We start from the raw sequence: 25,404 nt of genomic DNA, 5'->3' as shown, positions 1-25,404 counted from the left end.
TCCCTAAGCTAGTTAGCGGAGGAGTTTGAAGGAATTTTCTCTTGTAGTCTTTCATTTGAAGGAATAGAAACCATCTTTATAAGGGGATTTTGGATTTTGATAAACTTATGTAATTGGTAATCTATCAATTAGGTTGAGCATTGCTACCATTTTCTTCTTCTTCGTTTTTGTGTGTTCTAATTTCTTCTTCTTCCCTCTTAAGCACCCGCATTAAATACCCAATTTCTTTGTAGTTTAAACATCCTCAGATCATAAGTGCTAGAAATCTTAAAGTTGGCTAGAAAACTAGATGCATAATGCATGTTAAGAACAATAACTAAGAAAGAATACAACATGGACAATAAAATAAGGGCAGCGAGAAATCGACTACCAAATATCTTAAATCGACCCCTCATGTGTCTTTCTCTCTCCTCTTTCTCTCTCTAACCCAGAGGAGAGAGAAAGACACATGGGGAGTCAATTTAAGATATATGGGAGTCGATTTATCTCTCCCCTAAAATAACACGAATTACAGAGTGAATGCTTTTCTCTAAAATTAGGATTGTTTAATCATTGTAGTTGTAAGTTAGAATGGATCAAAAAGAAGTTGGGGATGTGACATGAATGTGCATTTTCTACACACATTGCACATTCATATCATAAGTGTGTGTTTCCCATGCACTAACCAACTGGACCCTTCTGGATCCAAATATAAACTCCTCCAAGTGCCACGAACATGTAAAATTTTTCCGTAAACTACCTGTACTTCAGTGAAACACTAGATTTATTAGGATTCACTTGAAACTTGCTCCAGTAACAAATTTTGGAAATCTTGCGATTGCCCATGACTGATTTCCATTGAGAATTAATTGTGTTATCCTCTATTTCTTGTGTTCATGCAATGGATAAACACAACAAGAACAATGGAGAAAAAAAATACAAGAAGAATAATAAGAATAACTAGAATTACGGAGTTATTGTTTCTAGTAAGATGTAAAGGGGTTGCTGAGTCCCAGTCATAGTAACTTCAAATGGAACATGGTTTATGTAATGGAAAGAAAATGCGTGCCGCATATAACCCAGTTCTTCTTTAAAAATAGAAAGGAAAGGAAAGGAAACTTACAAATTGAATGGCAGCTCCTAAAAAGAGGTTGGAGGCGTGACATGAGACTTTAGTCTTCCCACTCCAACATTTGAGGAGCTAAAGAGTAGATGTTTCTAATGTATAAGCAAAGGAATACTGAGGAGCTAAAGAGTTGATGTTTGTGGTGGAAAGAAAACTTACGAATTGAATGATTATGAATGGGTTTAGATTTGAGTTATTAAAAGATCAGATTGTGCAGGATGAGCACTTTGGGTAGATCATGGCAGCAATTGATACTGATAGTAATCTGAACAGGACTAATATTGGTCAGGTGAAGGTTGGATTCCTGGTCTTCTATTGTACAACATAGGTTGTTTTGACTCATCAGAACCTCATCAGTCTCAGAATCTCCTCAGTCTCATCGCGGTTAGATGAACATGAGGTAAACTCTATAATAATCCAGTTTTCCCCTATTCCTCAAGCTCAACTCCCTGTCTAAAATATATTAAATGCAGATAGACCCAACAATATATTAAATGCAAGCTCAACTCCCTATTGGATTAAAAATGGTGAGACTTTATTCACATTACAGAGAGACCCAACAGTATATTAAATGCAGAAAACGCATTATTTTGATGCTAATAAATCCAGGAAATGGCTAAAATACAGTGGTAACAAAGCTCTGAAGAAACAACATTGTTTCCATTTCCAAAAAAAAAAAAAAAAGGTCTGAGAGAAATTAATCTTCAAAGGAAGCTTGCATCAGCATCAACTTTTGGTTGAAGTCGAGAGTAGACAACCGGGAGGAGCCATGGACAGGGATGATCGACAGATCTGCTTGGTGAAGGAGCCACTCGATCGTCCGATTAACGAATTTGTGGCTGCGAATCGGATCAGCAGTCGGGGGTGTATCTTCACGGTTGCGGCTGACAACGGAGACATAATCTTCTATCCAAATGGAGAAGATGGTGAGGGGAAGAAGTGATGAAAAACATCAATGGATTAGATCTATCAAATCTACCCGCACGATATCAATGTACTTACATTGGGATTTCAATTATGTCTTCTTATGAAAAGAGTACCTGCAAGAAAGGGAATGCAAAAGGCAGAACTCATTATTAAATAAGAAATGAAAGGAATTGAAACTTCTCTCATACTGATTATGTGGTTTTTTTTTTGATTGGTAAGCTGGGGTTAGGCAGACTCCTACCAGTATATTGATAAAAGAAGGATGATACAATAAAAGGAACAAGACCCCTCTCCAATCCTTAAGACAATGCCTAAAGGGCAGAACAACCAAGGACATGATACCTTTTATAACTAAACTCAAAACAAGAGAGAATACACATGAACTCTAGACTTGATCCCCATACTCATTGGAAATTAAAACCCTAACGATCTAAGAAGTCTTTTATCTTCTGGCTAAACTTTCTTGCTCTCTGACTCTTTCCTCAACTTCTGAACCTGTGGGGATTTTGATTTCCTTTGATGGAGGAGCAGTGCTTTCTTCTGATGAAGTTGGTCTTCTTCACTAGCTTCCAGATCCGACTCATCCAGAGAGGAGGAATACTCTGTCTCAATCCCATAGCCCTATGTTGAGAAAATCCGCTGGGCAATCTGTGGACCCCGATCCGAGGACGGTGCCGAGGGACGCGTGATCCCTCCTGCAATCCTCTAAGATCTCCACAACGTGAAGGAGAGCTCTACCAAGGAACTCTCGAAACTGTAGCCACCCTCACAGCATAGCATGAGTGGCGATATAAAAAGAAAGAGATACATCCTGATCCGGAGCCAGGGCTCGAAACCAAGATATATCTAAAAATAACTCAGAGTCGCCATCCATGGACCCGCCATGGAACCAAAACAAATGCTCTGTTTGCAATGGATAACCAGAGATACAAAAGGTCTGTGCCTGATGACGAATGGAGAAGGTCCGAAGAGCGCCCCCAAATCGCCCGAGTGCGAACACTTGGTCTCTTATGCCATTTATTATTAACCTTGAAGAGTTTCAAGCGAAAATCATATGAAATGGGAACACACATCTCCGAGAAAACGTCTATCTAATCATGCATGTCTCGGAGATGAAAATAAGCACACACAAAAGAATCGAAATAAATGATAACTAGGTTATGAGTGATATGCCTAATGGGTGTCTAAGTTCTGATGTGCAAACACATGCAAGCTACAGCTAAAGGTATAGGATCAGTACAAGAGAATAAGAAAACACATCAAAACATACAATAACAACACAGCAAATCCTAAGACTCTAAATGATTAAGCCCGAGTCCTCGGATGGCCTGGTATTCATCCAAAGAAGCCTACGTATCCCCGCCTCCACGAGAATCAAGGCAACGTAGTTCTTCGCACCTATTCTAAACTATGATGCCTAAGACACCTAGACCTCTATTCTAGACTCGATCTAAAAGACCGGACCAGTTATTAAAGTTTCTTGAACGATTATTTAAATTCCAGTGAATTGTAGATTTTAGGACACCCTATATGCCCTAACTAAATGCAGGTTAACCATAAGCTAATGCAGGTGGTTCCTACAACCTATGTGTAACTAGGCTGTGTTTCCTAAGGAAAACGATGGGATCACTAACGCATCTTATTCTAGTCATCAGTCGGCGATGTGGATCGCCAACTGACCGGACGGAGGCGCCCCTAGAACTCTAGGACAAACCCCTAACTCTAAAACAAACACACAACAAACAAACAAATCAAAGACAAAACCAAAACTCTAAAACTCTCTATCTAGGACAAAGCCCTAACTCTAGAGGAAGATTTTTGTTAAAAATAAAGTTTTGAAGAAAAAAAAGGTTAAAACATTTATTTACAAAGTTTGGCCGGACCTGAGATAAGAATCTCAAGCTGCACTACGTACCTCTTAGAAGAGGATCAAGCCAACGTAGTTCGAAACGAACTTTCCTAATACGCTATAAAACTCAATATTTTAGATTTTTTAAAAGTTTTTGATGTTTTCAAATGTTTTTGAAGTGCTTTTATATTTTTGACGATTAAAAGGTGTGTTAACACCCTTCGGCTAAAGGGGATCCGATAGAAGAGCCTCCTTACCCACCATATCGCGGTATATTTGGAGGGAAACGGGATCCCTAAAGCCTAAGGGGAAAGAAATCAAAACAGGGAGGACTAAAAACCCAAAGAAAAGAACAATCTCGAAGAGACGAAAACAAAACTAAAGAACCCTAATCAATCTCCAAAGGAGACGATATCTGACTCGCGAGGGAAAACCCTAAACAAACAAGGGATGAAAAAGCTTCTAACCCTAAGGGTAAACTTCTAAACAAAAGGGGACAGATAAAAAACTCTAAAAGAAGATCTACTAAACGATCAGCCACTTAAGAAGGGTCCTAACTGGCTAAACACTCTAAGAGGAGAGAAATCCTTAACCTGCGAAAACTCTAAGGCAGGAAGGGGAAGAGGCTGGCTCAAGAAACGTTCCATCGTTGCCAAAGCCCGACAAAGTGTTCCCAAAATCGATGGCGATCCTGAAACTCGAAAAGGATCCCGAGGAACGTGCGAAGAATAGTCCCGAAAAAGGATGAACCCCTAAACACTATAAGCAGAAATGACCCGGAAGAAGATGGAATATCTGAACCTTCTAGAAAAAGGAGGAATCTCTAAACCTCATGAGAAATTCAAGTATGAGAAGGACGAGAAGGGTAAAGGGGTGCCAAGTAGTCCCCTTGCCCTTCCCTAAAATTTCTCGCAAGCTGAAAAAGTGTAGTCGAATAAAACATGACTATGGTAATATCATTTCTCAAAGAAACAGACAAAAGGGATTCTCCTTATCATCTATGGGATTTAGCAATTTGGATTAGGGGCATAACCAGTCCCCTGAATTCCCAGACTTACTTGACATCCGGTTGTGCTGAGAAATTGAAGCAAAAAATGGCAAAGCAATATAAAACCAGAGACTAGCAAGACGGGCATGAATTTCATTAATTTTTAGCAAGGTCCTTGCTATTGAAAAGCATTTCCTCGATCAAAACATCAGTGACGAAATCCAAAATGTAGAATTTGAAGTTCAAAAACCAAAAATTAGCGTACAATGAAACAACAACATTGGTTTTGGAAAATCAAATAACTCGATTAAAAGAAAGGGAATTAACAGGGTGATGAGAAAATTACCTCAGAAATGATATGGTCCTTGGTATTTAACAAACTGTGAAGATATTACCATAATTCTCAAAAATCAGCCGAAGGAATTGACAAGCATGGATTAAGTAAGCATCAGAATGTGATTAGGCTAGGTGAGGAAGCGGTGCTAACATTACCATCATGGTAAACTGAGATTCCTGAGGTGGGATCCTTGGCTTCACGATCAGCTTCAAGGGACTCTCCTTCTCTGTCATTTCTTGGCAGCTTGGATTTCCATCTCGTCGATAGCAATCATGATAGCCATCCAAAATGCATGAATTATCAGAGCCCTCCACACCCTTCAGAATCTCTGCTCGAGCTGCTAATAAACCATAGCGCAGGTAACTGTGAACATAAAGATAATATTTGGTGCCCTTAAGAAACAATTCCTTCACATATGAATCCTCCCCATCTGTCATTCTTGGAGACTTTGCAGCATCCTTCTCTGAAATAGCATATGCCATCTGGACAGACCCACCTCCAAGATCAACCACTCCAACTGTATTTGAGTATCTCTTTCCCAAATTCCCTAACAGATAGTTTATAGTGACCCACTGAAAGGCGCCTTCCTGAGTTCCATCAAGAACAGTGACCCAGTCTGATTGGAATTTCAATGAGCTCTTGTCTTCAAGAAAATCTTTGACCGCTTGCAAAATCTTATCAGATGCATCACCTTCCAATGCCCTCAGACCTGCAGTTGTCCCAACTCTGACTGGTGTCTTGTGACGCAACTCTTGTGGAACAGCATTTTCAGCTTCCACCAAAAGAGACTTAAGTGACTCTGCAGCAACCTGGGGATTGCTAGCATATGCACTCAAACCTGGTTTTAGCTGTTTGAAGAACTCAAGCTCTTTGCCAATAGGAAGTAGATCCAAATTCTCATCAAAGCAATAAATATGAACCCTGCTTCCAGAGCTCCCAGCATCAAATATAACAGCATAGCTCTTGGACGCAGCTCTCCGCAACGGCCTTCGGCCATCGAGGACAGACATGGAATCATCAGAAGAAGAGGAGGAGATTATACCGTCGGGAATGCGGGGTATGAGGAAGATGACAAAGGAGATGAGGAGGGGAGGGATTGAAACTACGAGGATTACGCTTCGGAATCTGTAGATCTTGTTTGGGAGGGGTTCTTGACGAGATCGTTTCATTTTTTCCTGGTGATCGGAGGAGGCGAATGAGGAAGATTGGGTCTGGTTTTCGAGTTCTAAGGAGGAGGGAGATCGGTACCTAATCTGGCCGTTGGATGGAGCCTTTAGGGAATGGGAGAATTCCTGTAGAGGCTCCAGCTTCTTTCTCGGATTTTAGCCAGAGTATTGTGGGAGAAGATCTGGATCTTGAATTTTGAAATTCCAATCTCTCTCGAATCGATACAGAGAGAGAGATAGATTGAAATGAAAGATAGATTTTTGAGAAAGGGGGTGAGATACTAAGATGCGATCTCCCTCTTCTGCTGCAACGAAACGAGGGAGAGGGGTGGGTCGAATTTGGGCGGTATCGTTGCAGGAATTAGGGTTCGGGGAGTTAGGGTTTGGGAGAAGAGAGGAGATGGGAGATCGGATGGTGTGGGTTTGATCGGATTCCGGCAAGCTTGCCGGAATCAATGGGTTTGCCGGAGGTGGAAAGGGGGCAAAAACAGGGGACAGGATTTGAGGGTTACAGATGGGGTGGTGGAGGTGGTGCTGATGGCCGGAGGTTTGGTGGGAGATGATGGTGGGTTTGCAAAGGAAAATGATGGATGGTCGGATTCCGGCGAGAATCCGACCGGAGGATAAGGGGGTTTGGTGGAAAAAAATGTGGCAGAGGAGATGGAGGTGGTGGTGTTCGTGTTGGAGCTGATGGGTGGAGAAGACGGGTTTTCTCCTCTTCTCTCATCTATGTTTTCTGCAGCTAGGGTTTCCTCTCCCCAAAAAAAAAAAAAAAAAAAAAAGAAAAATCAATCCCCCTCCTTTGCAACCCTAATTCGATGGGTTATGTAAGGCAAATGATATATTTGAGCCCCCCCCCCCTCCCCCTTTTTCGTTTGGACAACCCCCTTCAAGGCATTTCTCACTATTTTTTTTATATTAACAGGGGGGTCCAAGTAGAAAATGGGGGCAAGAAACTTCTCTTCTCTCTCTTAATCTAAACCCTTTGATTTGATCTAGTGGCCATAAAAGATTGCTTGTGAAGGAAGCAACGTAAAATTGCTAAGAGTGCCCTCTTTTCACATGGGAAATGACGTATTTAACCCCTCCCCCTTCTGAACTTGCACCAAGACACTGCCTTAGCTCGTTCGCTAAGCAAACGTGCATAGATCTTGACGAAATTTTACAGGGGCCCTAAGCTAGCCTAGGGTGTAATTTGGGGTCCATACACATTGATTTGAAAAAGTTATGCACAAAACAAGGAGGTGCAGGGCACGGTCAAAATGGGGTGTCTACAGATGCCCCTCTTTGGCAGAGTGTGCTTGTCACACGAATGGCAAAGCTGACAAGACAACACATTTTGGCCGGCCCGAAAATAAGAAAAAGCAAATTTTTGGGTTTTGATTTTAAAATGGTATTCACAAGGGTAAAACAACAGAATAACATTACGAGACTCAAAGACTGAAAACAAAAGGGAGATAACCTTTCACCGACTCTTAACTCGGTGCTCACAAAAGGGTCCATACACATTGATTTGAAAAAGTTATGCACAAAACAAGGAGGTGCAGGGCACGGTCAAAATGGGGTGTCTACACAATCCGATCCGATCGTGCACAAATTTAACGGAAAAGATAAAAGTAAACAAATCAAGCCACAAGATGAACACCAAGATTTTACGTGGTTCGGCCAAGCCTACTCCACGGGCAAGAAACACGATCTTCCACTATGAGAAAAATAAAATACAAGGATTACAATGGATTAATCTCAAACCCACCAACCCGCAACCCTTTCCTTGCTTCTCAAACCCAAGACCGTACAAGAGTAACCCGAGAGAAACCCACAAGAGAAAACCCAAGAAAAACCCAAGAAGAAACCCCGAGGAAGAAACCACTTCTCTTCTTCTTCTTCTTCCTTCCTTTCTCTCTCTCTCTCTCTCTCTCTCTCTCTCTCTCTCTCTCTTTCTCTAACCTCTCTTGGGCAGCCGACACACCCAAAAGAGACTTCACTCGTCCTCTCTTGCCGTCCTTCCCCAAGAGAAAACACACGCTTTTGGTATTTAGGTTTTCCCCAAAACCTAAAAAGGTAGCTTTCCTTTTTGCCTCTTGACTTCCCACCCAAGTAACCCACGGTGGGTGGGAAATAAGGCAAATTTCCCAACACCCTGCCTTAGATTTTCCTGCACTGATATTTCAATTTTGGAACACTCACCTCCATTTTCCCCTGTGGTTACCAGTCATTTGCAGGATAAAAAAGAGGTTGGATGCGTGACTTGATGCTTTTGTCCTCCCACTCCAACCCTTCAAACCATGCTTCTTCTCCTACGATTTTTTCAAGTTTCGGTGAGCTTTGGTGTTGGAGGCCTCGTGCTAAGTTCCAAGAGAGAAGATTCTTTAACCCGTGGCACCCTTAGATGGTTAGGCGTCGTAGGTTTTGGAAGGTGAAAGGATGTAGAAGTGTAGTTGAAAAGATAGTCCCGTACCGGATGAGAGAAAAGAAAGAGAAGGGCTTATAAAGCACTACACTTTTCTATTACTTGTTTGATTGCACATTGGGTTGAACCCATGGTTGGACCCGCGGGACGGTGCAACGCACCGTTCGCACACGCGCACGCGCGGCGTGGGCAATGGGCTATAGGGCGCATAGTGGCGCTTTATTGGCGCTTTTTTATGCGCTTTTTTAGGCAACGGTCAAAGAGTGTGATCAAATGGGTTGTGTCCCTTCCCCCAACGGTCAAGAGCCAAGGGGGTGCGATCCACACCATAGATGGTTGATCTAACGATGACTGGGTTGGAGAGAGGTTTTACTCAAACCAACAGTCACATCTAGGATCGATCAGGACCGTTCAATATCAATGGGTGCGATCTAACGGTCAGATTTCAAACATTCTGGAAAGGTGCCCTGTAGAGGTGTTTTTCACACTGAAAAGACACCAGGTGGTCTACAAAATGTGCAGAATTCGGTCATTTCATATAGAAAAACGAATTGACAATTCTGACAGACTTTACACTCTCTTCTACACTCCTACAAAATCCCCAAGTATTTCTACATACTGTTTTTCTTTTCTTTACTGTTCTAGATACTGTTTTTCTGCAGAAACATTATCTAGAAATTTCTCTAAGGCTTGAAATTTCGGAAGGGCATTTCGGGTTTGATTCCGCTAGTGCTACGCGTCATCAAACATTAGTAGGGCTTCCCTACTAGGCTTCATTGTATCTTGGAGGCAATTCGCGGATCCCCTTTGCACACTACTAGTGGGGGCGAATCTTGTCTTAAGGAAAGTGATATCACGCCTTGAAGCAACAAGTTTCTGTTTTCTATCAACAACAGTACCCTCAACTTTTTCCAACAGAAAGTACCTTCAATTGTTGAAGGCTCTGTGCAAGAATAGGGGAGAAGAGGCATCTCAAGTTCCCGCACTCAAATACATGGAGCTTTATTACGTTTTGGAGGGTTCCAGTTGGTGGCATGACCCCCTTCCATAAACTACTAAGTTTGTGCAAAGCTATTAATTCAATTTCTTCCAATGTAGAGAGAGGCGGTGTAGGAATAGGATGGCTCATTTCTATGATCCCTCCTCTAACTTATCCGCTCGACTGATTTTCAAAAATTGCAATCTCCCAAAAGCATTTGGTCGTACGGTGATATGTTCCAATTCATCGCAGCCGTAGAGATAGAGGCACTCCAAGTTGTTAAAACGACGACCTTCCTCAACTAGGAGGTGTGTAATATTGGTGCAAACCCCTTCCAAGATAATATTTTCACTTCTTCCCAGTAACACCTTTACCCACTTACAAATAGGGTTTGACATTATCTTAATATCCATATAATTCTCGAAAGGGAAATGATATCTGCGCCAAGCTGTTTCAACAAACAGGCGCTCCACTTGTTTGTCTTGTCGTAGTGTAAGGGATTTTAGAGGATATTACGGTTCTCAAAAAGCTCTTTAAACCCTTTAAATACTACACGACAAACAAGTCGAGCGCCTGTTTATTGAAACACTTGGCGCAGATATCATTTCCCTCTCCGAAATCATCCATATCCACTTTATCATCCAACACGCAGATACCAAATTTCTTTAGATTCTCCCAAGGGCCCGAGAAGTCTAGAAATACATTTTAAGTCTGCAACATCAATGTATAGAACGCTTAGCCGAGATAAAGATGCCACCTCATCAAAGCTAGCATTACTTCCATCACCAGTGCTACCTCTCACCTCCCACTTATTAAAGCTATTTATCACATATAATTCTTCTAATTTACGCAACTTTGATATCACATTGGGCGGCACCCTTTTCAGTCTCCTGGTGCCTTTAAGATCCAAAAGCTTCAGATTTGCCAAATCCCCTATTTCTATTGGTAGTTCTTCGATCCCAGTTCCTCTTAGGCTAAGGATTTCGAGATTCACCAATTCCTTTATTAGAGATGTGTTATATAAACTATCGCATCCATCTAAACACAAAGTCCTGAGGTTGGATAAGCATGGTAGTGACCGTGGCAGTGATGAAATAGCAGTCCCACTTAGATCCAAAACTAAAAGTTTTGTAATTAGTTTGAAGAAATTATTTGGGACTTTCTCCCAAATGTGATATTTTGTACATAGTAATAAGGTTTGGGGAAGTGGGCATATTGGCTGTTCAGGGAGCACACGAATATAGTTTTGCATCAGTGAAAGCCTCTTGCAATGTTCCAACTTTTCTGGCCATTCCTCCAATTTTACCCCAGCTTTAACTAGAAATTCATGCTCTCTTCTTTATGCGATCGATATGGCCACATCTCTGACCACATCATGCATTTTTACACAGCCCTCTTCATCACTGTTTAACAGCAAGCACAAATCCTTAAGTTTGTCAACCAAAGTCTGTGTTTTATACCATGCTACTTCCAAGTTGTTTACATTTGTGAAAACTCTCCCACCAAGTATCTCATCAAATAATGTACTTCGATGTCATAATCTTCAGGAAAGAGACAACAAAACAAGAAGCAGGATTTGGCTTCCTCACCTTCTATGTAGTTGTAACTCAGCTCCAGACGAGAGTATAACTCTTTATCCACATTTTCTATGTTCTCAGGACAAGATGTTTGTAATTCTCGCAATGCATTTTTCCAAACATGTGAGCCCTTGCCTTTTAGTGCCCTTGCAACCGTGACAATTGCAAGAGGCAACCCCTTGCATTCTTCAGTAACATCCTTTGCCAAACTCTGAACTTCATCAGTTTCAACAACACCGGCTTTCTCTTTGAACAGATTCCATGAATCTTGTTTAGATAAGACTCTGACTTCAATTATTTTCCGGAAATTCATCTTGGTACATACATCTAATCTTCGTGTTGTCATTATAATTTGGCAGCCCTTATGGCTATCTCTGTAGGGGATTCCTACCTTAGTTAAGTCCAATCTATCCCATAGATCGTCCAAGATTAAGAGTATCTTTTTTTCTTGCTTTAATCTATCCAACAACCGACCCGCTCTTACTTCAACATTCTCTTCTTTAAGTCGCATGCCTAATTTCTCAACAAGTTCACCTTGGATCCTCTTTAAGTCTTGGTTCTGGGACACAGTCACCTTTACAACCACATCATAGAGCTTTTCGCTATGTGTTCCACTAGGGTCGTCTTGCCAACATCTCCTATCCCAAATACCCCGATGATGTTGATTCTCTCTTTTAATGCCTTTTTTACCTGATCCATAGCTGATTTTGCGGATTCAAAAGCCTCAAATTCCCCAACGGGCATGGATTCTAAGCTCGGAGAAAGGCGAGGATTTGATACGCGATTGAAATTCCCTCGTTTTAGGAGGTCATCAACATCAGCCATCTTCTTCTTTGCTTGTTTACCGAGAGAATAATGGTAGCCCAAATCGGGACACCACCCCTTGAAACATCTCTTGTTCTCTTTCACTCCATCATCGAATCTCGACACCTCTCCTTCAGTATTAACTACTTCTTGTACCCACAATTGCACTTCACCACTCATTTCTTCTCCTCTGCCACACGCATCATCTACTAATTGTTGTATATCGTTTCTCCTCACCTCTAATATTTTCACTCTGTTTGTAAGATTCTTAACATTCGTTTTATAATGAACAAGATAACCAACATGCCGTGCAATTGGAGTGAATAATTTACTTCCAATATCTATAATTGTAGACAAAATATATGGCGTGTGTTGCTTTTGGGGGGAAATCGAATGAAACGAAAGCAGCAAGAAACGATGCAAAGAACAGAAGATAGACAGCAAAAAGTAAAATAATGGTGGCAGGAATCGCAACAGGTAAATCAGGAACTAACAAAACGAAAGATGAAAGAAGAAAAGGAAGAAAGGTTTTGGCGTACCTATTGTTGTAGATCAACAGAAGAGAATCTTAGAGCATGAGATATAAGAAGAAATACCCGAACTTCACTAGCAATGGAGAACGGTCGCAGGAATCCAAATTAGCTAGAAGAGTCTTGCACCGTGTGAGAGAATGCAAGGATGATGGGATGCTTATATAATATGAGAGGTTCAGCAAGAGGACTTTACGTTTCTTCAATTGCTCTAAGAACAAGTAAAGAACTCTATAAAGAGAAGGAAATCTTCCATGAAGTGCAAGTAAAGAACAGAATAAAGAGAAGAGAAGGCAATCTTCCACGTAGTGCAAGCAAAGAACTACATAAAGAGAAGGAAATCATCTAACGACTGCAAGTAAAGAGCAACTCAACTCAACTCAACTCAACTCAACAAAGCCTCTGTCTATTAAAGTTTACTTTTTGGAAACATATTTTGTTTAGTTTACTTTTAATTTATTTTAACTTCTGTGAGATGTAGTGAGGATGATATTGTAATTTTGTGTCCAAGGGCATTTTGGTCATTTTGTTGACCTATCTTGCACATGTGTGAGTCACACATGTTATCTCCATCCTTTCCATCTTTCCTCTTACTTCAAATTCAAACTCTACTTGAAACTCTAAGCCAGAATCAATTCTCATTCTTTGGAGTGCTTCTATAATTAGAATCATTTTTTCTATTTTTTGGAATATAGTTCTATTCTCTTATAACATGAGAAATTGATTCTAGAGCCCCATACTTTTCACAATTACAAGGCTATAAGGACTAAAAACTTCCATTTATCTGAACTGTTGCCAGCTCCTCTTATAAAAATTTCTTCCCAAAGACGTCACCATTAAGATACCTATGTATCAACTAAATGAGGTGTCTTGCTCTCCTAAAATGTTCCACCCTCTAAGTCATTGATCATAACATTTTATAAGGAGATTTTTATGATGAATGAGCAGACATGCTCATATTCAGTGTATGACAGATGTACTGCCATTGATATTTGATCGAACAGCAGCATCTTAAAAAATGTACTGCTGTCGGATCAAATATCAAGGGCCAGATGATGAATACTAGCGGGTATATGATGCTTCAGTATATGGATTATGTTCAACCATACTCTGTTCTAATTAGTTTTGTTATTTTTCTGAACTCCTAACAATTTTCTTATTAACATATTCATATAAAGACCATAAAAATCAGTTTGATTAAGCTATACATTGTTGGAGTGGTGTAAGTTTCCCTAGTTGAAATCACTGCTAAATATGAATGGAATGCAACAGATGGGATACTTGTGTCCATATCCATGCTCTAGATTTTGGTCGCGAAAAATAGTTTTACTAAGGCTTTGTATATTGGACATAAAACATATTTTACTCCCATTTTCCCATTTGAAAATAGGTGTAAAATTTGTGTTACGCCCATTTTACATTGAAAGAAACAGAGCCTAAGTTAAGAATATAAATGAACAGAAATTGGAATTACCAGACCTCGTGGGAAAATGACTTCAAAAAGAGTCCAGTTTTATGATGGGAACATTCTCATGGCAGCTAATATATTCCTCTGTTGCAGTATTTCAACTATATGGGGATGCTTGCTGTTGAGGGATCATACGATAAGATGGAAACTCTCTTAAAACAGAACATACACCCAGTAGATATCTTGTTGATGATGGCTGCCTCAGAGGGTGACAAACCAAAATTGAGGAGCTATTGAGATCTGAAGAAAATTACAGTGTCAAAGATGATATGGAAGGACCGCAATTCATAGAGAAGAAAGTGATGAGAATTCATCCTTGAGTTTTCTGTTCAGAGTGCATGACTTTCAAGTTTCAGCTTCTATAGTTTAGAGTTTCCTTCTTATTTCTTCTCTTGAGATTACTCTTGTACCATGTAGTTGTTGCTGGGTAAAATGTAGCTGAGATTTTCTCGTACATTCCCACTCTAAATACCAATGTTTCCATTTGTTTTGGAAGGATAAGAATCTTGAAGTTGTTGTTTCTTCAGGAATGAAATGCATTCAGAAAAGGTTTGTGTTTAGTTTCTGTTGGCTAAGATGTAGGGAATCCCTTTTACTTGCTAAGGTGGGATGGGGCTACAAGCACATTGTAGGTTTATGACCCACATGGTTTCTTCGGATCAGATTTGAAATGTTATTCAGATCCTACTTCAGAGTGTCCTAGTAGGTCCAACTTATTGCAGGCATGGTAAGAGGGAATCAATTGGGTGAGTCGACGATGACACATGAGAGTTTTCAAACTATGGTTAAAAGAAGAGGGTGACTCAAGATAGATGACAAAATAAGAATAGTTTGAAAAAAAAAAAAACATAATGACTTATTTTACTAAAATACGTCTCAAATAATACTTGAAGTTAGAAAAAATTGGAGCGAATTTTGTAAAATGGAAAAATAAAATTGGATTTTGTCAGGAGTTTTACAAAAATAATTTCAGATCCTATGATAACGATCCCGAATGTGTCCGTGGATACTGCTATTGAGTCTAGATCCCATACATTTAAGTTCGGATTCAGATGGTCCATCGGACAATTTGGGGCCATTGACACCCCTAATCTAGACGGCACATGTTTAAAACTACACAATATTCATGGTTCTATTCTCCCATTTGATGCTACTGTACTTGTAACAGAGCATTGCTTCTTTGTTTTCTCATTGTCCAGTTCATGGCCACAAATTGGAAGGTTTGAATCTTTAGATGATGCATGTACCATCCATACAAAGACCTTACAGATAAAAGATTTAGATCATTGAACAAGTGAGCCCCACGCGTATTTCTGCCCACTCGAATTCTTTCTACCCTCATGCACCCCATAAACTGATAGTGAAGATCCAAAATCTTAGTCTTTATTTTTACTTCATGACATTTTATTTCTTGTATAAATGCTTCTGAAAGAGGAAACATCCATTCACCAAAAATTGGATCAATTAGATGATCCTCACTGTTGATTAATAGACCTTTGCCTGTTTAATTTGAACTGTTGGCCACTTCTGTAATGCTAGAATTTGGCTCTCATGGTTGAATCATGGTCTAAGTAAACAGCACAGCTTCAAGAGAAGGAACTTGTAAGAAGCAACTTACTAAGCTTGCATTGTTTGTGTTCTAAGAGAGTATTACTTGGTGTTGTCTATCTAGTCTTTAAACTTTTTTTTTTTTTGAAAGGTAACAAAATTTTATTCCATAGTCGAAACAGCGGTAACAAAAGGGGACAAGTTGCCCCAACAGAAATAAGGATTTAAAAAGAAAGTCAACAATACATTCAATGGACACAAAAACCCATCATGGTGGTTCCCCCATAGGGACGGGACCACAACGTGAGTGTGAGGAAGAACAACACCCGCCTTCGCCAATCCATCCGCCATGTCATTAGCAGATCATCTCATATGTGTAAGTTGTGTGTGAAGAACACAATCCAGGTCCTGAATTTCTTCAAGAATATTGTGGAGTCACTAAGGCCTGCAGCACCGATTCGAGGCCCAAGCAATGGTATTGGCAGAATCCCCCTCAACAATTAAAGGCCCCAAGTTCTGTTTCTCATGCCACCGCAATCCAAAGAGTAAAGCGAACGCCTCAGTTTCAATAGCATCACACCCCCCGAGTAAGACATGATGAGATGGCAGTTTGCATCGCGAATCAGACGACCGAATCCCGCCCGACCTAGATTGCCGAGAGAACTCCTATCAAAATTCAATTTGAACCAGCCATCCGGCAGCGGGGACCATCTTGGAGCTCGGAGCAATGCGTGTGCGAGTTTTCTTCTCCGTTATAACCGAACGCCAATGTCGCAGTATGAACTTCTTATGCTAGCTGTAGCTCATGGTTAAATGGACTATTGTGTTTGAGAAACAGTAAATTATATTCACATTAATTAGTTGCATTCAGATCGTTTGTGCTCTGCCTCAGGTGGGATGTTTTCCGTTAACAATCTTGTTTGGAGAAATAGGCCAGTGAAGCTATAGCAATAGAGGGCTGTTGGGTAGATTATTGGGTCAGACTCAATGTAGTATGATGGACACACAGAATCAAGTATTTCATAGGGATTTCACTAGTCTTCTGTGGAGATAATATATATAAAAAAAAGCATGGGAGAGGTTCTTATTCTTCACTCCTTTAAGGAAATTAACACCATGACATTAGAGCTTGGCGTAACAGCACAATGAGTTTCCCAATTTTTGTATATGGCACTCAACCCTCTAGATGGCATTAAGATTGTCCATTCAAACCAACACATTTCAAAATAATCAAGAAACAAAATAATGACATACTGGTCCTGCTTTATAATATAATCAACACTTTGCTAATGAAAATCACCCACTGACTGGAACAATAAAAACGCATTGCAAATTGACAGACATAAGAAATTTACATAAAATAAAGTTGGACAAGCTTCTTCAAGGTGAGAAATAGGCTTGTGAAGGAGTCAAGTTCAATGGGTCTCTCTAATTTTAGATCAGGAAACTGATTTGTTAGTCATGGTTTGCAGAGATTTCTAATTTAGGCAAAAGATTGGATGAATGAAGATGGAGGGCATTGGATTTTATTCCAACAACAAAATCATTGTTCGTCTTACAATGGCAGGAGACCGGAGGGGATTTTATTATTCAGATGATCCAATTCAGATATGAAGGGTTTGTTCTCATAAAACAACACCACGGACTGTTTGGCCTCTATAGCCTTTCACAATGTATCTTCATTTACAATAGTAGAAAATCGTTTTACAGCTATAGTTAGAGCCTCTTTCATTCCAGACACAGACATCATCAAATCTAGGTTGTTAGATGCCATCAGTCTTGTGGAGTGTCTTTGGTCTTACTATTTTGCACTCAAATTTGTCAATTAGGGTTTGCATTTCTCCATGAAGCCACATCCAGGAAAAAGGAAAAGGGATCTGTGACTAATTCTGGAAGATCAATGCCATTGGTTATTCAACAAAGTTAACATAACATGATGCTCAATAAATCATTTTGCTACAAAATGCTAAGATCATGAAAAATGCTAAAAGAGAGAACATTTTAGATTGATTTCAGGTTGAGAATAATGAGAAATTGAAGAGAAAGATCATTTTCCCTACTCAAGCTAAGTGCTTTGAAAGCACAGATACATCTAGTCAAGTTGAATCAAACTCAGGATATTGTTGCAAATATCAGTAGCCTATATTTAAAAAAATAAACCATTATTTTGATGGAAATAAATACAGGAAAATGGTTGAAATAGAGATGTAAGAAAGCTGTGAAGAAGTTGATCATCCGATTACCGAATTTGTGGAGGCGAGAGTAGACGACCCTGGAGGAGCCATGGGGACCACAGCATGCTAGGTTTAGAAGGAGACGAGAGTGAGGGGAAGAAGTAATGAAACATATCAATGGGTTAGATCGCTCAGTCAAAATCTTCCTCCTCTACCGCAGCCGCCGCAGCTAAAACCGCGGCCACCACAGCTGAAACCGCGGCCGCGGCAGCTCCCGCCGCAGCCGCAGCTCCCGCTGCAGCTGCTGCCGCACTGCAAGGAAGGGAGTGCAAAAGGAATAAGACATGATTAGAAAATAATGGAAACGAAATGAAATTTATGCATAATGTCATTACGATCACTTACCGGGCAGCAAAAGAGGTTGGAGGCGTGACTTGATGCCTTCGTCCTCCCACTCCAACGCTTCAAACCATGCTTCTGCTCCTTCAAAACTTTTGAGTTTAGGTGCGCTTTGGGGCCCTAATGGAAGCCTCTTCAAATTGAAGCAATCATATACCACAATAGATTCCAAGGAAGGGAAATCGAGAGATACATGGGACCCTCCTCCTCTATTATTGCGGTGGTAGCAGAGACTCCAAAGCTTTGGCAGTTTCGATAATTCTATAGCCTTTAATCGAGGGAGCAGCTTGTTTACCACTCCCAATTCCTGCTCTTCTTCTGATGCACTTATCATCATCTCCTCATCTGAGATTATTTTCTCCATTTTTGAGCAGAATTCAATATCAAGTTCCTCCAATTGTTGAAGGTTTCGTGCAAGAACAGGGGAGAAGAGACATGTCAAGCTGTCGCACTCCCAGACAGTGAGCTTCTTTAGGTTGCAGAGGGTTCCGGTTGGTGGCATCACCCCCTTCCATAAACTCGTCAATTTGGGTAGAACACATAAATAAATTTCTTCCAAAGTAGAGAGAGGTGGTGTAGGAATAATAGCATGGCTCTTTTCTATCATCCCCTCCTCATACTCAAAAACCTCCTCCAACTTATCCATAAACGAGATACTCAATCGCTGCAATCTCCCGAAAGCAATTGGTGGAAAGGCGATATGTTCCATTTCGTGGCAATATTTGAGTGTGAGGCTCTTCAAGTTGTTGAAACCACGACCTTCATCATCCAGGAGGTGTGTAATATTGGTGCAAACCCCCTTCAAGACAATATCTTCGCTGCTTCCCAGTAAAACCTTTACCCACTTACAAATTGGGTACGACATTATCTTAATATCCATATAATTTCCGAAATCATGCATATACACTTTATATTCCCAGTCATCTGACACGCGCATACCAAATTTCGTTAGATTCTCCCAAGGGACAGAGAAGTCTGGAGAAATACATTTTAAGTCTGCAACCTCAATGTATAGAACGGTCAGCCAAGACAAAGATGCCACCTCATCAAAGCTAGCATTATTACTTCCATCACCGCTGCTACCTCTCACCTCCCACATTTTAAAGCTATTTCTCATATATAATTCTTCTAATTTACGCAACTTTGATATCACATTGGGCGGCACCCTTTTCAGTCTTCTAGTGCCTGTGAGATCCAAAAGCTTCAGATTTGCCAAATCCCCTATTTCTATTGGTAGTTCTTCGATCCCACTTTCTTTTAGGCTAAGGATTTCGAGATTCACCAATTCCTTCAGTGGAGATAAGTTATTTAAATACCAACATCCATCTAAACACAAAGTCCTGAGGTTGGATGAGCATGATAGTGAAGGCGGCAGTGATGAAATAGCAGTCCCACGAAGATCCAAAACTAAAAGTTCTGTCATTTGTTGGAAGAAATTATTTGGGATTCCTTTCAAATAGCCAATATTTTGTTGTAGTAATAAGGTTTGGAGATTTGGGCATATTGGCTGTTCAGGGAGCACACGTATATAGTTTTTCATCAGTGAAAGCCTCTTGCATTGTTCCAACTTTTCTGGCCATTCTCCCAATTGTACCCCAACTTTAACTACAAATCCATGCTCTCTTCTTGATGCGATCGATATGGCCACATCTCTAACCACATCATGCATTTTTACACATCCCCTTTTGTCACTGTTTAACAGCAAGCACGAATCCTTTAGTTTGTCAACCAAGGTATTCATTCTGTCCCTTGCTTCCTTGAAATTGTCGACATCCTTGAAAACCCTCTCCCCCGTCATGTATAAGAACAATTTATCCACATGAATGTTATTATCTTCAGGAAAGACACAACAAAACAAGAAGCACAACTTTGCTTCCTCACTTTCTATGTAGTTGTAACTCAGCTCAAGACTAGAGTACACCTTTTTATCAACGTCCTTTATGTTCTTTGGACTAGATCTTCTTAGTTCTTGTAGTGCATTAGACCAAACTGATGAGCCCTTTCCTTTTAGTGCGCTTGCAACCGTGACAATTGCAAGAGGCAAACCCTTGCATTCTTTAGCAACATTCCTTGCTAAACTCTGCACTTCATCATCAGTTTCAACAACATTACCTGCTTTCTCTTTGAACAGATCCCATGAATCCTCTTCAGATAGGAGTTGGACTTCTATCATTTCCTGGCAATTCATCGCGATACAAACATATTTGTCTCGTGTTGTCATTATAATTTGGCAGCCCTTATGGCTATCTCCGAAGGGGATTCCTGCCTTAGTTAAGTCCAATCTATCCCATAGATCGTCCAAGATTAAGAGCATCCTTTTTTCTTGCTTTAATCTATCCAACAACCTACTCGCTCTTGCTTCAACATTCTCTTCTTTAAGTTGCATGCCTAATTTCTCCTCAAGTTCACCTTGGATCCTCTTTAAGTCTTGGTTCTGGGACACAGTCACCTTTACAACCACATCATAGAGCTTTTCACTCTTAGACTGCTTCGCTATGTGTTCCACTAGGGTCGTCTTGCCAACACCTCCCATCCCATATACCCCGATGATGTTGATTCTCTCGTCTTTTAATGCCTTTTTGACCTGATCCATAACTGATTTTGCGGATTCAAAAGCCTCAAATTCCCCAACGGGCATGGATTCTAAGCTTGGAGGGCGAGGAATTGATACGCGATTGAAATTCCCTCGTTTTAGGAGGTCATCAACATCAGCCATCTTCTTCTTTGCTTGTTTACCGAGAGAATAATGGTAGCCCAAATCGGGACACCACCCCTTGAAACATCTCTTGTTCTCTTTCACTCCATCATCGAATCTCGACACCTCTCTTTCAGTGTTAACAACTTCTTGTAGCCACAGTTGCACTTCACCACTCATTTCTTCTCCTCTCCTACGCGCATCATCTACTAATTTTTGGGTATCGTTTCTCCTCACCTCCAATATTTTCACTCTGTTCGTAAGATTCTTAACATTCGTTTTATAATGAACAAGATAACCAATATGCCGTGCAATTGGAGTCTATAATTTACTTCCAATATCTATAATTGGAGACAAAAAATCCATGGCGTGTGTTGCTTTTGGGGGGAAATCGAATTAAAGAAATGAAAGCAGCAAGAAACGATGCAAAGAACAGAAGATAGACAGCAAAGAATAAAATAACGGTGGAAGGAATCGCAGCAGGTAAATCAGGAACTAACAAAACGAAAGATGAAAGAAGAAAAGGAAGAAAGGTTTTGGCGTACCTATTGTCGTAGCTCAACAGAAGAGAATCTTAGAGCATGAGATATAAGAAGAAATACCCGAATTCCACTAGCAATGGAGAACGGTCGCAGGAATCCAAATTGGCTAGAAGAGTCTTGCACCATGTGAGAGAATGCATGGAGGATGGGATGCTTATATAATACGAGAGGTTCACCAAGAGGACTTTACGTATCTTCAATTGCTCTAAGAACAAGTAAAGAACTCCATAAAGAGAAGGAAATCTTCCATGTAGTGCAAGTAAAGAACAGAATAAAGAGAAGAGAAGGCAATCTTCCACGTAGTGCAAGCATAGAACAACATAAAGAGAAGGAAATAATCTAACGACTGCAAGTAAAGAACAATTTGTGTTAATCTATTAAAGTGTACTTTTTGGAAACATATTTTGTTTAGTTTACTTTTATTTTATTTTTACTTCTGAGAGATGCAGTGAGGATGATACTGTAATTTTGTGTCCAAGGGCATTTGGTCATTTGTTGACCTATCTCGCACATGTGTGAGGCACACATGTTTGCTCCATCCTTTCCCACATTCATCTTATTTCAAATTTAAACCCTACTTGAAACTCTAAACCCACCACCACTTCCCTAAGTATTAAGGGTGTGTTCTTTAACCATTCTCATGATTCTCATTCAAAAAGCCAGAATCAATTCTGATTCTTTGGAGTGCTTCTATAATTAGAATCATGTTTCTTAACTTATTTCTAAAAATCATTTTTTCTGCTTTTTGGAATAGAGTTCTATTCTCTTATAACAGGAAAAATTGATTCTAGAGCCCCATACTATTCACAATTACAAGGTTATAAAGACTAAAAACTTCCATCTTTTCAATGACCGCAAGGCTACATTGACATCTATCTGAACTGTTGCCAGCTTCTCTTATAATAAAATTTCTTCCCAAAGACATCACCATTAAGATACCTATGTATTCTTGCTCTCCTAAGATGTCCCACCCTCTAAGTCATTGATCATAACATTTTATAAGGAGGATATTTATATGATGAATGAGCAGACATGCTCGTATTCAGCGTATGACAGATGTACTGCCATTGATATTTGATCCAACAGCAGCATCTTAAAAGTTGTACTGCTTTCGGATCAAATATCAAGGGCCGGATGATGAATACTAGCATCTTAAAAAGTGTACTGCTGGCACCAATGCGGGTGTATGATGCTTGTAGTGTATGGATTATGTTTAAATATACTCTGTTCTAATTAGTTTTGTTTTCTGAACGCCTAACAATTTTCTTATTAACATCTTCATATAAAGACCATGAAAATCAGTTTGATTAAGCTATACATTGTTGGAATGGTGTAAGTTTCCCTAGTTAAAATCGGTGCTAAATACGAATGGGATGTAACAGATGGGATACTTGTGTCCATATACATGCTCTAGATTTTGGTGGGGAAAAATAGTTTTACTAAGGCTTTGTATATTGGACATAAAACATATTTTACTCCCATTTTCCCAATTGAAAATGGGTGTAAAATTTGTGTAACGCCCATTTTACTTTGAAAAAACAGAGCCTAAGTGAAGAATATATATGAACAGAAATTGAAATTACCAGACCTCGTGGGAAACTGACTTCAAAAAGTGTCCAGTTTTACGATGGGAACATTCTCATGGAAGCTAATATGTTCCTCTTTTGCAGTATTTCAACTATATGGGGATGCTCGCTGTTGAGGGATCATACGATAAGATGGAGACTCTCTTAAAAGAGAACATACACCCAGTAGATATTTAGTTGATGCTGGCTGCCTCAGAGGATGACAAACCAAAAATTGAGGACCTATTGAGATCTGGAGAAAATTACAGTGTCAAAGATGAATATGGAAGGACTGCAATTCATAGAGAAGAAAGTGATGATATAAAAGAATTCATCCTTGGGTTTTCCGTTCAGAGTGCATGACTTTCCGCTTCTTTAGTATAGACTTTAGAGTTTCCTTCGTATTTCTTCTCTTGAGATTACTTGCTAAAGTGGGATGGGGCTACAAGCACATTGTGACCCTTAAGTCTTACTTGGACAACTCTGATGCCTAAGTGGAACCTGTTTTTACAGTCAAATGGATGTAGGTGAAAAAGATCTGTTTGTGAAAAAGGACCTTTCCTAATTATAGGTTTATGCCCCACATGGTTTCTTCGGATCAGATTTGAAGTGTTATTCAGATCCTACTTCAGACTGTCAAAGTAGGTTATCACAGGCATGGTAAGAGGGAGTCACTCCATGATGACACAGGAGAGTTTTCAAACTATGGTTAAAAGAAGAGGGTGACTCGAGATAGATGACAAAATAAGAATAGTTTGAAAAAAAAATACTTAATGACTTATTTTGTTAAAATATTTCCCAAATAATACTTGAAGTTAGAAAAAATTGGAGGGAATTTTGTAAAATAGAAAAATAAAATTGGATTTAGAACAGTCCCACAGATTTTTGCTGGTTGTCAGGATTTATACAAAAATAATTTCAGATCCTATGATAATGATCCCAAATGTGTCCATGGATCCTGCTATTGAGTCTAGATGCCATACATTTAAGTTCGGATACAGATGGTCCATCGGAGAATTTAGGGTCATTGACACCCCTAATCTAGACGGCACTTGTGCCCTGTTCCCCGCAGCAACTAATTTACTGCATGAGCTCCAGCACTGAATATTAAGTCCGCTGCTTGGATTCCGACTATGTTAACCTTGATATTTGCTTGGGTTTATATTGCAATTCGATTTGTTGGACATGCATGTCCATATGGATGCCTTGTTGGTGATGTTAGCAGGCATCGTATGGGTTTAGTTTCATTAGATTTCAGACCATATTGTGTTGTTTAAAACTACACAATATTCATGGTTTTATTCTTCCATTTGATGCTACTGTACTTGTAATTTAGGCTGAGAGGACATGCATATTTCTCCTCTTTGTTTATTTATTGGTATGTATTTTTTTTCTTGGTTACAACAGGTCAGGTGTTGCCCCGAAATGAGGACAAAACCTGGTTCCTAACACTGTATAGGTGGTCCCAAAAGTCTCAAGTACATAATGGATGGTTAGGATTGTCCGATTCACATTGAACCACGGCCATTTACAGCCAATCCAGCATAATGGAGAGTCTGGGTTGTCCAACTATATAGCTAGGTATAAGCTGGTTAAGGACAACAAATCCATGGTGGTTAGTCAAATATGAAATCTTACCTCATCAAAGAAAATATGATTGACTTGTATAAAATGTTGAGTAATGCTCAATTTGTTTCCATTTTATGTACCGAAGTTCTCATTGTAGGGTTTACAGAAGCTGGGCAAACTTAATGTTTGGCTATCCAATCTTTCCCTTGCAATGGAACTGCACTCCCTTAGTCCCTTATAATCAAGATTTTCCATTTCTCTCATTCTCGTTCCAAACATCAAGCAAGTCCGTTAAAAAATAAGGAATAATTCGAATTGGGGCAAAGATGATCTGTGGCATTGCCAAGCAAACTGTGCTTGACCATAATCCAATGGCGATAGGCTCAATGACTTGGTTGTGTTGCCCTCAACCATTGAAGGCCCCAGATCCATGAAAAACCATCGACCGTGAGCATTATTTTCAACCATTGGATAAGTTTTTCCATTAATGATTGATAACAACCCACAATGAGAAGACATATAACACAACCTTTAAGAGCGGATTTCTCATCAAAAGTTGAGATTCAAACCCTCCAATTTGTGGCCGTGAGTAACAGAGCATTGCTTCTTTGTTTTCTCCTTGTCCATTTCATGGCCAAGACCTTAAACAGAAAAAAGATTTAGATCATTGAACAAGTGAGCCCCACGTGTATTTCTGCCCACTCGAATTCTTTCTACACTCACGCACCCCATAAACAGATAGTGAAGATCCAATATCTTAAGTCTTTATTTT

General features: G+C 39.9%; 1 protein-coding gene, 1 long non-coding RNA gene and 1 pseudogene across 2 annotated transcripts; all 3 read right to left on the bottom strand.

The window, feature by feature from the left end:
* Positions 1–1,597: 1,597 nt before the first annotated feature.
* Positions 1,598–18,086, bottom strand: LOC143884089 (uncharacterized). Its single transcript, XR_013252731.1, has 3 exons — positions 17,932–18,086; positions 2,108–2,145; positions 1,598–2,008 (listed from the first exon to the last, which is right to left on the bottom strand). It is a non-coding gene; the product is annotated as an uncharacterized LOC143884089 (long non-coding RNA).
* LOC143885575 (putative apyrase 1 pseudogene) lies at positions 5,329–6,507 on the bottom strand (annotated as a pseudogene).
* Positions 18,087–18,259: 173 nt separating the features above from the next.
* LOC143882483 (putative disease resistance protein At4g27220) lies at positions 18,260–21,136 on the bottom strand. Its single transcript, XM_077385961.1, has one exon. The coding sequence runs from the start codon at positions 21,134–21,136 to the stop codon at positions 18,260–18,262; it is 2,877 nt and encodes a 958-aa protein (XP_077242076.1).
* Positions 21,137–25,404: the final 4,268 nt, after the last annotated feature.

Source organism: Tasmannia lanceolata, unplaced genomic scaffold (genome assembly GCF_043159265.1).
Source record: "Tasmannia lanceolata isolate RefF3 unplaced genomic scaffold, GAP_Taslan_0.1 ptg000008l, whole genome shotgun sequence".
NCBI lineage: Eukaryota > Viridiplantae > Streptophyta > Magnoliopsida > Canellales > Winteraceae > Tasmannia > Tasmannia lanceolata.
The sequence above is the reverse complement of the archived record's forward strand: the minus strand, read 5'-3'. Positions and strand labels throughout refer to the sequence as shown.

What these genes read in the sequence shown, in the direction of transcription:
- LOC143882483 (XM_077385961.1), bottom strand. Translation starts at nt 21,136, where the DNA reads ATGAGTGGTGAAGTGCAACTGTGGCTACAAGAAGTTGTTAACACTGAA.